This window comes from Eubalaena glacialis, chromosome 17 (genome assembly GCF_028564815.1).
Source record: "Eubalaena glacialis isolate mEubGla1 chromosome 17, mEubGla1.1.hap2.+ XY, whole genome shotgun sequence".
Taxonomy (NCBI): Eukaryota; Metazoa; Chordata; class Mammalia; order Artiodactyla; family Balaenidae; genus Eubalaena; species Eubalaena glacialis.
The window spans coordinates 18,480,534-18,496,522 of record NC_083732.1 but is presented as its reverse complement, the minus strand read 5'-3'; the positions used below and the strand labels follow the sequence as shown (position 1 = coordinate 18,496,522).

The window sequence follows — 15,989 nt, the reverse complement described above, 5'->3', positions numbered from 1 at the left end:
TGCTTCAGCTGTTGTATTTTTTATTTCCCAGAGCTCTTTCTCATTCTCAGAATATTCCTCTTTATGACCTCCTGTTCTTGTTTAATGGGTGTAATATTTCTCTCTCTTTCTTTCTCTCTGAGAACTTTTTTTTTAAACCTTTTTTTTTTTGAAGTTTTATTCTGTTCCCTGTGTTGTCCTCACCATCCTTGTGGATTGGTAGGCTGGGTGTTGTCTTCTGAGGCCCAGTGAGGAAGGGAGCTGGGGAACCTTATCTTCCAGAATGTAAGGATGTAGCTTTGGACTCCATCTCCTTATTTGCAGTGTGGCGTATAGATCCATCCCATCCTCAGCTGTACCTGGTGTCCAGAGTCTCTCTGTTTTAGGCTTTCTGAAGAGGAAACCTTTTAGGAAATCCTGTCTCCTTGGGGTCAAAGAGGTAACCTGGAAGTCTTATAGCATTTTTTATTTTAAAAAATTTTTTTTGATGTGGACCATCTTGAAATTTATTTATTTATTTATTTTTGGCTGTGTTGGGTCTTTGTTTCTATGCAAGGGCTTTCTCTAGTTGCGGCAAGCGGGGGCCACTCTTCATCGTAGTGTGCAGGCCTCTCACTATCGCGGTCTCTCTTGTTGCGGAGCACAGGCTCCAGACCCGCAGGCTCAGTAATTGTGGCTCACGGGCCCAGTTGCTCCGCGGCATGTGAGATCTTCCCAGACCAGGGCTCGAACCCGCGTCCCCTGAATTGGCAGGCAGATTCTCAACCACTGCGCCACCAGGGAAGCCCTCTCATAGCATTTTGAAAGACTTCCAAACAGTCTTTCTGTTTTCAGGCTCTTCCAGGATTCATCTTTAGAAGTACCAGGTGTGCTTCTGATTCCCGAGGCTTTCTGCGGTCCTGGAGCACAAATTGATTTACTCTTTGTTAGCTCTTTGCTGGCTTCTTGCTCTGCAGGTGAGGTTTCAGCCAGCTCACATCTGCTAAGTTAGTTACAACTAATCTGCTTTCCAGGTTACCAACTTTGACTTACCTCTTCTGCTGTTGATTCCTTTCATATTCTGGGGAGGGTAGGGGCAGAGGGAAAGAGAGAGAGTTTATGGATTATTGGATTATCAATTTAGAGTTGTTTGGGGAGAGAGAAGAGATTACTGTTTGTGGTCGCTGTGTCACGTTTAAGCAGAAACCTTACAAAAGCAGTTTCATTAGAGTGTTGGGGTAGAAATCATAGAGCAGCAGGCTTGGGAGTCAGTTGAAGGTGAAAAATTAGGCTTAGGGAATAAAATCTAATATTTAAATAACTTTGGTTATTAGTAGAAGGAGAGAAAAGGAGGAATGAAGTGCTAAATGTATTATTACCAACTTCAACTGAGCACTCAAGTGTCTGAGAATCTGTATTCTCCATATCAGCCAGGTCTTTCTTTCCCTGAAGTGACTTATTCCTTGCTATGTACACTTTCCTCGGATTTATAACCCCCTCCGTCAGCTCTCCTCTCATCCTGTTTTGTGCTTCACAGAGAACTTGTGAGTGGGAGTCTCCTCAGGCCTTCCCGTCCATGTGTATCTGCATTTATGCACATTTTCTCCTCCGTCCTTTCACAGTTGTACACTATTTGCTGGAAATGTAGTTTGTGTTTATATATGGATTTAATTTGTCCATTTGATCTTTGACATCTGATAACATAAATACTGCTTATAATAGGAACTAGGCCTTTTCCCCTTCTGGAGTACTTAATAACACCAGCTCCACAAAAAGAGAATGTAACCAGTTAAAGTCACTTATAATGTGATTAAAATACTTACTACTTCAAAATATCTGAGCTCAGAATGTATTTTACACTAGACATTGACCAAATCATCTGGGAAAAGCCAGGATATTCCAGATTTCACTTAAAGTTAGGGCTTAGTTTTCAATTTTTTTGCACATGTCATTAACAATATTCAGTGACCCTTGTCGGGACTTTTCCAGAACAGACATAGTAATATTTCTGTTGTTAATTTGACTTCAGAAGTGATAAAGAAGCCCTTTTAGTCACTTTAGCACTTGTGATGATGATTGTCTACTGTTTGAAAAAGAATTATTTACTTCTTCACCACCTTGGTAGAGCCCATGTTGTACAAATATAGTACATATACTAAATATGGGGCTTTATTGATGACAAATTATAAATTTAAATAAACAGATAAAAGCAGGAGACATAAGAAACAGATTCGAATGTAGAAAAGGGATAGATGGTACTGTTCATGTTAGTTATTCTTATGTCCGCGGTTCTGGGGTCAGAGGTGGAGAGAATGAGCAGAATAACCTTTGCCCTTGCTTAATTGATTAGTCAACTTTTTTCTTTTTGAATTTAAGTCTCTTTCCCTGGACTTAAACAATTGGTTTAATTTTTCAGACAGGGGAAAACAAAGGATGGAGTGGTCCAAAGGCTGGGTTTCCTGAACCAACAAATAACAGTAAGTTTCTATTTTTATATTAACTACACTTGATGTTCATCAGTGGTTCAGTGACTTGTCCCTCATTGGGTATTTACTGGGTCTGTTTGGACCTGAGATGCGACGTTAAGTGTTATGAGGGATGCACGGAAGTTGTGGTGTTTGCTTTCCTGGAACTGACAGAAGACACAGGTACTCGTATCTTTAACATGGTTAAGTCATTGCAGACGGAGTACTATTTTATCCATAAAGCAGTGATGTTCTTTTTTTTTAAGCTGTTTTTGTTGTGACATTATTACAATAGAAAAGAATCAAGAAAGAAAAACAATTATCTATCAGCCCATTATAACCCAACATCAACTGTTTTCACAGTTCTACTTTTTAGGTACACACACACACACACACTTTTACATAATTACAATATAGACGAAAGTTTGTACTGGGTTTCATTTAACATTGTAATACCCACATTTTTCAGGTTATGCTGAGTCATTAGAATTTTTGATATTTTATTAAAGTCACTAATTGAAATATCAGAAATGTAAGAATAAAATTGCTCACAATTTTATTCCAAATATGGTATATCAGACATTTAAAAATCCACTTCAGGTTATTTCTTTTTTCAAAGGTACATGATCAAGCTGTTATGCATTGGAAGCATAGATATTTTGCTTAATTTCCTCCCCACCTTTCCCAAAAAGCATCTGTTGTCACTGAAGTGACTATTTTACTGTAAATCAGTAAAACAGCACAGCCAGCAAGTGAAGACCCTGTCGAAGTGAAGTCCCCAGTGAGGTCAGATCTCTCTCATTTCTAACCCTAGCTCTCTTCTTCATAACCTTCAGAAGCTGAAGTAGCTTAAATATGTAAATTGTCATAATGAAGAGTATTCTTTCATGTTAGCAACTCATCTCTTGATGTATAATGAAATTTGTAACAAACTCGTATCAAAGCATGCTTATGAGAATTGAATTCTTGGATCATCAAAACTAGCCTCTTGGAAAGACTATTTCAGTGAGGTAATAGTATTCATGAGTTACTTTCTGGGAATAATTTGAATAATGTAATAGGACTCTGGGCCTTTTGTCTCTGTATGTAAGGATGATGAATGTGATAGGCCTAGCACATTGCCCAAAGAAAAAATGGAATCAGTTCAGGATTCTCAGAGAGTTTGTTTTTAATTCCTTTGATGTTTGAATATATACGACTATAATTACTTGGTCAAGGAATGTAAGAAACATTCAGTTGATTTCAGTTTTATGTAAAGTACTTAGCACAGTGTCTGTTTCTTAGTAAGCACATAATGAATGTTAATTTCCTTCCATGCCTTCTCTCGTTTTTTTAATAAAAATTCTATAATTCTGTGTAAGCTCGCCAAAAATTCCATTCTTATACTTTTTATCTGTCAGAGTTTTTGCATGTACATGTGAACCAAAGAGTATATATGGTTTATATTTGAATAGTTACTTTTGGCATTAGATATTTTTTCAAAGAACATAAACATTATGTATTTGAATATGGAAGTCAGATAGTTGTTAACTTGATAGTTTTAACATGAAAGCACATTGTAGATAGCCTGCAAACTCCCATCATTAAACAGTGATATTTTGACCCTCATCTTTATGTCTGTTGATTTTTTTCATAATTTGCTAAGGGATTTGGAACTCCTTTGCAAGTAGGGGAAGAAATATCACAAAGAGGCCAGTGAGTTTCAGTGATGAGAAATGTATAAGAATGCATAAAAGATTTGCTTTAAACGTAATGTTAGAAGTGATAAAGCTATTTGAAGCCCCCTCAAAACTTAACCAAACTGTTAACACTTTAGGACTTCCTCTGGTCTACAGTAGAGTAGTTCAAATTGAGAATTTCAAAGAAGGATGATCCGTCACCCCTTCCCAGTGTGAGGAGGTGAGAAAGCTGATACAAGGTTCTTCTGTGAGTGGCCTGCAGGTTACCACAGACATTGAGGGCAGCCCAGCTCTGAAAATTAACTGTTTCTCTTCCCCAGAGCTAGTTCTCTCTAGTGGAGCCCCCAGGTCCTCTGGAGCCAGCTCGTAGCTACTTAAATACAACGTTAAGAAAAAGTTGGTTGCTACGATGACTCCATTACCTAAAAAATAATTTGAATTCATATATTATGATAACGTTTAGGTTAAATTCTCTTCTACTTAATCAATTCCTTAAGTTTGAAATTCTGCCCTAGGTGGTTCCTGTCCTGTGGACATTACCTGTGTTAGTGTTTTGCAGGCAGGGGATAGAGCAGGGGTCTCAGTACGGCACATGTGGGAAGACAGGAATTTGAGAGGTTGCCACAGCTGTCTGCCTCACTGCCATATTGTCTGACCTTGAGCAACTCAGTTTACATCTTATTTTTCAATGTGCTCTGTTAAGAGTTACACATATCAATTTATAGTGTTGAGTATCTTTAATTTTCTAGCATTTGTAAAATGATTAATCATCCTTGAATAACATGTGAAAAGGTAACATATTACTTTGTAGAAAACAGAATGTCATCATAAAGTGACTCTCTTCATTTTTCTTTTTTTTGATTAAACTTTACGTTACTTCACAAATTGTAGTTAAAAAGAACAAATTTTTAGCCAACAATTATTTGGATAAATATTATGAAATTAACTTGGAACCACAGTGTACAAAAATTAAAAGAAGAGGACTTCCCTGGTGGCACAGTGGATAAGAATCCACCTGCCAGTGCAGGGGACACGGGTTCGATCCCTGGTCCGGGAAGATCCCACATGCCGTGGAGCAACTAAGCCCACGAGCCACAACTGCTGAGCCCGCGTGCCACAACTACTGAGTCCGCGTGCTGCAACTACTGAAGCCCACGTGCCTAGAGCCCGTGCTCTGCAACAAGAGAAGACACCGCAATGCGTAGCCCACGCACTGCAACGAAGAGTAGCCCCCGCTCACCACAACTAGAGAAAGCCCGTGTGCAGCAATGAAGACCCAACGCAGCCAAAAATTAAAAAAATTTAAATCTTCAAAAAAAAAATTAAAAGAAGAGCATACAGAATTGGAAAGGGGAAAGAAGACAATTTTAACCTGGCACAGCTAGCACCTAACTGTAAGTAGACAAAAAAAGTTAATGTACATGTGCATTTAATTTTTGAAGTGGAAGATATTTTTTAAAAGATTACAGTCATAAGAAACTGCTAACAGTTACAACAAAAAAATAGTTTAAATGGTTTTGCAAGTGATTGTGATTTCAGAGCCTGGTTCCTGGCTTGATTGCCTGCAGATTTAAAACATGGACCTAATTTTTGCATGCTTCATAAGCCTTTCTTCATTGCACTGAACTGCAGAATGTAGACTATTCTCAGTGTATTTTCACCCTGTGAATCACTGTCATAGTCATGTTGAAGTGCAAGAACACATAACTCTGTAATGTGAGGTTTGTGTTAAATTTAGCATGGGGCAATTTTATGCTTGGCACACACATAAGAAGCTAGATTTTTACAGATGAATGATTAACAAGTTTTTTAAAAGATCATGCATTTTAAAGACTTACGGCTCATGGAAAACTTTGTAAAATTTTTAGATATAGTTCAGTTGATAAAATCTTTTTTTTTTTGTATTCACATTCCATGTTTCTTATTAACACAGGGTTTTACTTAAAAGCAGGTTCATTGTTTCTTAAAGGTAAACTCTAGCTTAATTCGAAATTGGACGAAGCTCAAAGGCATTCACTGGTATGTGCCGAATCCACCCACTAAAAGATTGTTCGGAGGCATTTTTCACATAAATATTTTTCCATTAACCTTTTAAAAAGTTTTATTTAGCCCCTGTTAAATACGCTGGCTCTTCGAAGGTTCATTAGAGATGACCCAAGACAGATACTTTTGGGATGGGAAAGAATTCTTATTAACCTTTTCAGTATTGAAGTTGACTTATCAAAATTTTTGTCACTTTTGTGTTATATCCATGTATTATTAAACTCTGTACATCCTGAAACCAGGAGGATAAACCATCCCAGTGACATGACATTAGAGAGATTGCATGCTTGTTTCCCCTATGCTGTGTGCTGTATTTAGAACCTCTACATTTTGGGGGGGGGGGCAGGTGGGTGAAGTCTGTACTTTTAAGATAATAGATTAATAGATTCTTTAAGTGTTTTGGGAGAATTCCCTGAACAGTTCCCTTTTGGGGCTCCCATAACAGAAGCCACTTCGTAATGAGACAGTTAAATTAGTTGGAACCAATAGGATTTAAATACAGAGCCAAATGATTCAACTTAATTATTTATTTAGACATATAAATACTCTGTTGGAAATCTAGGAGTGTAGCTGACTTGTAGCAGTCTATTTTATTTTTTCTTCTTCCAGTTTCATTGAGATATAATTGACATATAGCACTGTATAAGTTTAAGATGTACAGGCATAATGATTTGACTTACATCATGAAATGATTATCACAATAATTTTAGTGAACATCTATCGTCTCATACAAAATTAAAGAAGTAGAAAAAAATATTTTTCCTTATGATGAGAAATCCTAATATTTGCTCTCTCATCAACTTTCATCTGTAACATCCAGCAGTGTTAATTCTATGTATCATGTTGCACATTACATCCCTAGTACTTATAACTGGAAGTTTGTACCTTTTGACTGCCTTCACCCAGTTCCCCCTTCCTCACCTCCCACCTCTAGTAGCCACATATCTGATCTCTTTTTCTATGAGTTTGTTTGTTTTTGAAGTATAATTGACCTACAACACTATGTTAGTTCCTGTTACACAACATAGTCATTAAATATTTCTATAAGTTTCAAAATGAGCACCACAGTAAGTCTAGTTATGATTTCACCATACAGAGATATTACGTAGTTATTGATTATATTCCCCACACTGTACATTTCATACCCATGACACATTTATTTTACAACTGGAAGTCTGTACCATCCTAATCTCCCTCATTTATTTCTTTCCTTCCCCAACCCCCTCTAACAACTACCTGTTGGTTCTCTGTATCTATAATTCTTTTGTTTTGTTATGTTTGTTCATTTGTTTTGTTTTTAACTTCCACATATAAGTGAAGTCATACAGTATTTGTCGTTCTCTGTCTGGTTTGTTTCACTTAGCATAGTACCCTCTAGGTTTGTCCATGTTGTTGAAAATGGGAAGATTTCATTGTTTTTTAGGGCTGAGTAATATTCCATTGTATGTATCAAGGCAATCTACGGATTCAGTGCAATTCAGTACAATGAAGAAAGCCTGGGAAGCATGCAAAAATTAGGTCCATGTTTTAAATCTGCAGGCAATCAAGTCAGGAACCAGGCTTTGCAATCACAGTCACTTGCAAAACCATTTAAACTGTTTTTTAGTTGTAACTGTTAGCAGTTTCTTATGACTGTAATATTTCAAAAAATACCTCCCACTTCAAAAATTAAATGCACATATACTTTAACTTTTTTTGTCTACTTACAGTTAGGTGCTAGCTGTGCCAGGTTAAACTGTCTTCAGGGTACAAAATTCTGTTGCTTTTCTGTACACTAACAATGAACTGTCACAAAAAGAAATTGAAAAAACAATCCCATTTACAGTTGCATCAAAGAAAATAAAATACCTAGGAATAAATCTAACCAAGGAGGTAAAAGACCTGTACTCGGAAAACTGTAAGACATTGGTGAACATATGTTTCTTTCTAATTAGTGTTTTCATTTTCTTCAGATGAATACCGAGGAGTGGAATTGCTGCATCATAGTTCTATTTTTAATTTTTTGAGGAATCTCCATACTGTTTTCCATAGTGGCTGCACCAATTTATATTCCCACCAGCAGTGCATAAGGGTTCTCTTTTCTCCACATCCTTGCCAACACTTGTTATTTGTTGTCTTTTTTAAAAATTGAAGTATAGTTGATGTACAATATTATATAAGTTTCAGGTGTACAGGTGATTCACAATTTTTAAAGGTTATATTCCATTTATAGTTATTATAAAATATTGGCTGTATTCTGTGTTGTACAGTATATCCTTGTAGCTTATTTATTTATTATACATAGTAGTTTTTACCTCTCAATCCCCTACCCTTATCTTGCCTCTCCCCTTCTTCCTCTCCCCATTGGTAAGCACTAGTTTGTTCTCTACATCTGTGAGTCTGTTTCTTTTTGCTGTATTCACTAGTTTGTTTTATTTTTATAGATTCCACATGTAAGTGATATCGTACAGTATTTGTGTTTCTCTCTCTGACTCATTTCACTTAGCATAATACCCTCCAAGTCCATCCACGTTGTTGCAGTTGGCAAAATTTTACTCTTTTTTTATAGCTGAGTAGTGTTCCATTGTACGCATATACCACATCTTCTTTATCCATTCATCCATTAATGGACACTTAGATTGCTTCCATATCTTGACAGTTATAAACAGTGCTGCTGTGAACATTAGGGTGCATGTATCTTTTCAAATTAGTGTTTTCACTTTTTTCAGATAAATACCCAGGAGTGAAATTCCTGGATCATATGGTAACTCTATTTTTAGTTTTTTTGAGAAACCTCCATACTGTTTTCCATAGTGGCTGCAACAATTTACATTCCCACCATCAGTGCAGGAGGGTTCCCTTTTCTCCACACCCTCAGCAACATTTATTATTTGTGGTCTTTTTGATGATAGTCATTCTGACAGGTGTGAGGTGATATCTCATTGTGTTTTTAATTTGCATTTTTCTGATGATTAGCATTGTTGAGCATCTTTTCATGTGGCTGTTGGCCATCTGTATGTCTTCTTTGGAAAAATGGCTATTCAGGTCTTCTGCCCATTTTTTAATGGGGTTTATTTTTTGATGTTGAGTTGTATGAGCTGTTTATATATTTTGGATATTAACCCCTTATCCGTCATATCATTTTCAAATATTTTCTCCCATTCCATAGGTTGTATTTTCATTTTGTCAATGGTTTCCTTCACTGTGCAAAAGCTTTTGAGTTTAATCAAATCCCATTTGTTTATTTTTGCTTTTATTTCCTTTGCTTTAGGAGACAGATCCAAAAATATGTTGCTACAATTTATGTCAAAGAGTATTCCACCTATGTTTTCTTCTAGGAGTTTTATGGTTTCCATTCTTACATTTAGGTCTTTAGTTCATTTGAGTTTATTTTTGTATATGGTGTTAGAGAATGTTCTGATTTCATTCTTTTACATGTAGGTGTCCAGTTTTCCCAGCACCACTTATTGAAGAGACTCTCTTTTCTCCATTGTATATTCTTGCCTCCTTTGTCATAGATTAATTGACCAGAAGTATGTGGGTTTATTTCTGAGCTCTCTATTCTGTTCCATTGGTCTTTGTCTCTGCTTTTGTGCTAGTACCACCTTACTGTTTTGATTACTGTAGCTTTGTAATATAGTTTTAAATTAGGGAGCATGTTCTTTGTTCTTCTTTGTCAAGGTTGTTTTAGCTATTCAGGGTCTTTTGTATTTCCATACAGATTTTAGAATTATTTGTTCTAGTTCTGTGAAAAATGCCATTGGCACTTGGATAGGGATTTCACTGGATTTGTAGATTGCCTTGGGTAGTATGGTCATTTTAACAATATTAATTCTTCCAATCCATGAACATGTATATCTTTCCATCTGTGTTGTCTTCAGTTTCTTTCATCAGTGTCTTATAGTTTTCTGAGTATGGTATTTTACCTTCTTAGTTTAGATTTATTCCATTGGTATTTCAATAGGGGAATGAGAGACAGTGTTAAACTTGCTTCTGTTTTAGGCATACCAGTTGAGTTTGTAGTTAAGGGCCCATTCATTTAAGGAAAAATAATCTGAAACTAGAAGGAAAGTCTTTAATCAGATTTTTAAAAATATTTATTTATTTAATTAATTTATTTATTTAGGTTGCGTCAGGGCTTAGTTGCAGGCACACGGGATCTTCGTTGAGGCATGCGGGATCTTTTCGTTGTGGCGCACGAGCTCCTCATTGCGGCACTTGGGCTTCTCTCTAGTTGTGGCGCGTGGGCTCCAGTGCGCGTGGGCTCTGTAGTTTGCGGCATGCGGACTCTCTAGTTGAAGTGCATGGATTCTCTAGTTGAAGCGCATGAGCTCAGTAGTTGTGACGCACAGGCTTAGTTACCCCGTGGCATGTGGGATCTTAGTTCCCTGACCAGGGATTGAATCTGTGTCCCCTGCATTGCATAGCGGATTCTTTACCACTGGACCACCAGCGAAGTCCCTGTAATCAGATTAACACAGTGTATCTTTCTGAAATATTCTCGGGAAAGATTGAATGAATTTAAAAATTTTCATGATTTAAAAAACTTGTTTGACTTACATTTTTACATACAAAAAGATTTCAGATACATGTTTTTTAAAAAATGAAACCATATGAACCATTTAAGGATGCATTTATTGATTGCAGTATGAGAGTGTTTTTAAGCATAAGAGCAAAGGATGAAATCATAACTTAAAAAGAGATGGATTTAGATACATAAAAACTAAAAATGAATTCAGGGAACAGCATAAGAAAATAAAAAGGCAAATGACAAACAGAAAGCATAACTTGCAGCACATATAAGCACCGGGTTAAATATACCCAAAGGACACCTACAGGTTAAGTAACTTCCCAATAGAAAAATGGCCAAAGGACTTAGGGAGTCATTTTAAAAAACCCAGAAATTAAATAATGAAAACTGTTCAACAATCAGGAAAGTCCAGATTAGAAATAAATGTTATATAATTTCACATCTATATAATTGAAAAGAATTTTAAAATGATGATTCTAGCCATTGAATAAACAGGTACTCACTTACTGCTGAGAAGATTGTGAATTAGCACTGCCTTTCTGAAGAAACAAGAATACAAAGCTTAGGCCCATTTTTTTCTAAAGCTTAACTAAAAGATATGGAAAAATATAAGAGAATATTTTTTCCATAATAAACATACACAGGTTTATAATCAGAAAAAAATTGAAGTGTATTTAAAACACTGACAGATACACAAACTTTGGCCTGAATTGCACAATCTGGCTGAATTTAAACAAATGGTATATATTAAACACTATGGAGGTAGTTACTGAATACCTAAGTCCACTTGGGGAGACTTTTATGACTTTTTAAGAAGAGAAAATGAGTAGTTTTCTAAAGTTTGAATGAAATTTCAGTTTCTGAAGTTTGTTTTGGAAATCTGAAATATGTGCTCCTTATTCTCAGAGCCCTGCGGGGATCAAAGGTGTTTAAAACTAGTATTCTTATAACCAAAACAGAGCAGAGCAGTGACACACAGATGAAAGTCTCCCAGAGACTGAAAGTTGAAGTATTAAGAACTACTAAATTATTTTCTCTGTTATCAAAGAAATTCTACAATAAACATAGGATAAAATAAGGGTAATTCTTCTAAGTACTCATTCATCAGCTTGTCTAGAAAGATGGAGGTTTTTAACTCCCATATAATATATTATAATTTGCCAAGAAATGTTAAACGTGTATTATTTTTAATGAAAAAATATAGGTAATACTTGATACATAATGAATTTAACACATACAAGTTATGAAGCATGATGATAAAATAAACACTTACGAATCCACTACTGCATTTGAGGACCAGAACGTTACCAGTGTTGTTACCTTCACCACTTTCTTGTCCCTTGGCCTACCTTGCCTCTCCCCACCTGAGGTAACCACTCTCTGGATTTTATATATAGTCACCCCACCCTTTATTTCATATAGTTTTATCAAATAAGTGTGAGTCCTTAACAGTATTTGTTTAGTTTTGCTTTTTTAACTTTAGAAAAAATGACATTATACTGTATACTTTCTGGAACTTTTTTCTCCCACTTCAAATTATAATTTAAGATTAATTTATTTTGTTAACATATGGTTATTTCATCCACTGTGTGCATATTCTAGAATTGATTTATCTATTCTCCTATTAATCCACTTGGGATATTTTCAGGATTTTGTTATTATAAGCAGTATTACTGTGAACATTTTTGAGCATGTCTCCTGGTGCACATATGTAAGAGTTTCTGGGAACATACCTAGGAGTGGATTCTGTGAATTACAGGGTATGTGTACCTTCGGATTTACAGGAAATACTGTTTGCTTTGTAGTGGAAGAGTGGAGAGCCCTTCAAAGTATCTAGTAGAAGTAGAAACATTTTAAATCACTTTTGTACCTCTGAATTCATTTTAATGATGAGTTTAGTTGGACTTTAGTTCAAATTCCACTATATCGTTAATCTTATTTATTTTTCTCTTCTATTTTTACTTAGTCTTTTGAGTGGATAAAAATTTTAAATGCAGAAAAGGTGAGAAATCTCCCTGTGCTTTTGTCCCCATTAGCACAGTTTCCACCCTGTCTCCCAAACAAGTAATTTTTGATTAGTTTCTTTAATATTACTCTAGAATCTTTTTATACATATAGAAGCAAATTCAAATATGCATTATTTTATCCTCTAGCATTGTAGACACACTGTTATATAATTTTCTTTTCACTCAACAATATGTCCTGAAGATCCTTCCATGTTGATAATGTATAGGACTTTATTATTTAACTAGTTTTGAACTGATGGGCATTTGAATTGTTTACTGTATTTTTATATTATAAATAACACTGCTGCCTAAAACCTCATACATACATCCTTTTAAATGTGTGCTAGTGTATTTGTTGGATAAATTCTTACAAGTGGAAATACTAAGTCAAAGAATACGTGCACTTATACTTTTGATAAATGATGCCAGATTATGCTCAATAGAGATTTCCCAGTTTACATTCCTACTAGCAGTTTATGGGATTTCCTGTTTCCCCACAGCTTCAGTAACAGGGTGCTCTCAAACTTCTGGACATTTGCCAATCTGATAGCTAAACTATGGTATTCTGTGTAGCTTTATTTTGCATTTTTCCTTTTGTGAGTGGGATTGAGTATATTTTTTGTACATTTATGAGTCATTTCTATACTTTTTTTTCACTTCTACACTATTTATGTCAATGATATAGTTATATCTGTTGCTCATTTTAAAATTAGATTGTTGGTCTTTTTTTCCCCTTACTTGAAAAGAGCGTGTGTGTGTGTGTCTTTGTGTGTGTGCCTTTATAATATGACTTGCTAATTTTTTCTTGTTCTCTTTGTTTATGGTGGAATTTTCTTTTTTTTAATATTTTTCATTTTTTGTAACATCTTTATTGGAGTATAATTGCTTTACGATGGTGTGTTAGTTTCTGCTTTATAACAAAGTGAATCAGCTATACATATACATATATCCCCATATCTCCTCCCTCTTGCGTCTCCCTCCCACCCTCCCTATCCAACTGGAATTTTCTTTTAAAGTTTGGTTTTCTTTTTAATGTATTTGAATGGCCTTTCTTTTATAATCTTTTATAGCATTTGTAATCTTAGCATAGTTAATAATGCCTTCCCCATTCTGAGATTATATAAAATCCTTTTAAGTTACTTTCTGGAACTTTTATAGTTTTATTTTTTGTCCTTAAATCTTTGATCCCTCTGGGATTTATACTGAAAGTTGGATCCAACTTCAATCCCCATTGCACTGAGACTTGACTGTTACACTAAGATTCTGTATGCATTTGGTATTATTCTGGACTTTCTATTCTCTTCTATTCATTTGACTATTTATGCAGCAGTTTTAATCATTGAGTATTTTGTTTTAACATGAGTAAACTTAAACTTTGTTTAAAACAAATGTGAAAGAAGATATGCTTGGTCTATGATCTTTCTGCACATACTACATGCATTATAAGTAATTGAGAAGATAAAAATCTCCTTGACATGAGAAATGAGAGGAGCAAGGGTAGTCAAAGCACCAATTAAAAGCACTAAAAGAAGCAGCAGGGAACTGTGTGGTTGAAGGCATTAGGTTCAGAAAGGCAGTGGCGACAGTCTCCCTAAAACGTCTGTGTATGATCAGTGTAGCATTCATTCATTCATTCAGAAAGTATTTATAGACTGCATTGTACTATTTTTTGTTTTATTGGTGATTTCAACGAAGTTTTTAAAAGTTGAAATTGCTTCTTGAAAAGCTAGTCAATCTGTAATATAAACGTGGTTAACTACTCCCCCTCCCCCCATTAGAAAAGGAGGGGGAACTTTTAAAAAATGAAAAGTGTAATTTGAAAAAAAAATCTATTGTTTTTTATTTAAAAATAAAACCATATAGTGCAGTACCTGAAATTGTCAGTGTTTAATATTTGGACAAACGAAAAAAAGTGTTTTCACTTTTTTCCCACTGTATTAATGGTCTTAGATATCATCTAGACTTGTGGTTCTCAGCTTGGTGTTGCTGCACTCGATATAATAATAGGTGTCATTATTGGTATTTCAACAACCTAATGGAAATAATGCGTTCATTCTTATAAGATTGCTTTGCTTTGGGTTAGAACAATGTATGTCTGAATTCATATCTCAGACTGTTCTGAATCTCAGATTGGCAGTGTTTGGTAGGAGGAACAGGAAGATGATTTATTATTACTAAAGAAATGCAGTCTGTCTGAAAGATAGATCCTTGAAACATGGTATGCATAGAACAAAAAGAAGACAAAAGTCCTAAGTGTGAAAAGGTTGGAGAACATCCAATCTCTTATTTTACAAACAGGAAAATTGAGGCTCAGGTGATTTTATAACTTGCCTGAGGACAGTCAGTTAGAGGTAGTGAAAACTTGAACTTGTGTCTTCTGATTCTGAGGTCTGCATTTGTCACTAGACAACATTTATTTCTATATATATCACTTGCTGATAATTAAGGAAATTTTGAATAATGTTTTCTTAAAGAAATTCCACTAAAATTAAGTATGCATTTTCTTGAAAGAATGTTTCATATATCAGGTACCAGAATCTTTAAAAAAAAAAACATTTAGGATGTTTCATAACGTGGAAAATGTCCAAATTATTGTTTCAGATACCAGTTTGATATTTGGGTGGATCATGTAAAAACACTAAAATGGCTGAGGAAGCATGTGCAGTGTTTGTTTTCACAATGGAACAGCCATCTGCTTTACATGACTTTTCTTAAGACTTAAAAAATTTAGTAATAGTCCATTTTTAAAAACACTCACAGGCTTTTGGGGTGATGTTATTCAAGTGTATTGTTTTATTCCAAGCTTTCTGGTTTGTGTTAAGATGATTCATAGACTTTTAGAGCTGAAAGAGATTTGCAGGTTCTAGTCTAATTCATTTTACAGTTGAAGGAAACAAGGTAAAGAGACAATCTGCAACTTGAACTCTGATAGCTAAGGCTTCAGTGGAGCACATTTACCACTGAACTGTGTCATCTTTTCTTTGTTACATTTTGTGCTAGTACACATTTTTTTTTTTTTGCTACTCTAAAAAAATTTTAGTTTTTAAGAGCAGGTCTAGATTTACAACAAAATTGAGAGGGAGATACAGAGATTTCTCATATAAACCCTGTCCCCATATATGCATAACCTTTCACATTATCAACATAACTCACTAGGTGGTACATTTTGTTTTTTTTACAAAGGATGAACCTACATTGACATATCATGATCACTCGAAGTCCATAGTGAACCTTAGGTACATTTTATAGGTTTGGACAAATGTGTAATGATATATATCCATCATTACAATATCATACGGAATATTTTCACTGCCCTAAAAATCTTTTG

The 15,989-nt window shown here is 35.1% G+C and overlaps 1 protein-coding gene across 8 annotated transcripts in view; it reads left to right on the top strand.

Annotated features, from left to right (window-relative positions):
* STAU2 (staufen double-stranded RNA binding protein 2) overlaps window positions 1-15,989 on the top strand; it is a 308,834-nt gene that overhangs the window by 145,379 nt on the left and 147,466 nt on the right. For all 8 annotated transcript variants that reach the window (XM_061172221.1, XM_061172220.1, XM_061172223.1 and 5 more), the window contains one exon: window positions 2,375-2,435. In XM_061172221.1, the coding sequence (XP_061028204.1) occupies window positions 2,375-2,435 (61 nt within the window). The remainder of the gene's footprint in view (window positions 1-2,374; window positions 2,436-15,989) is intronic.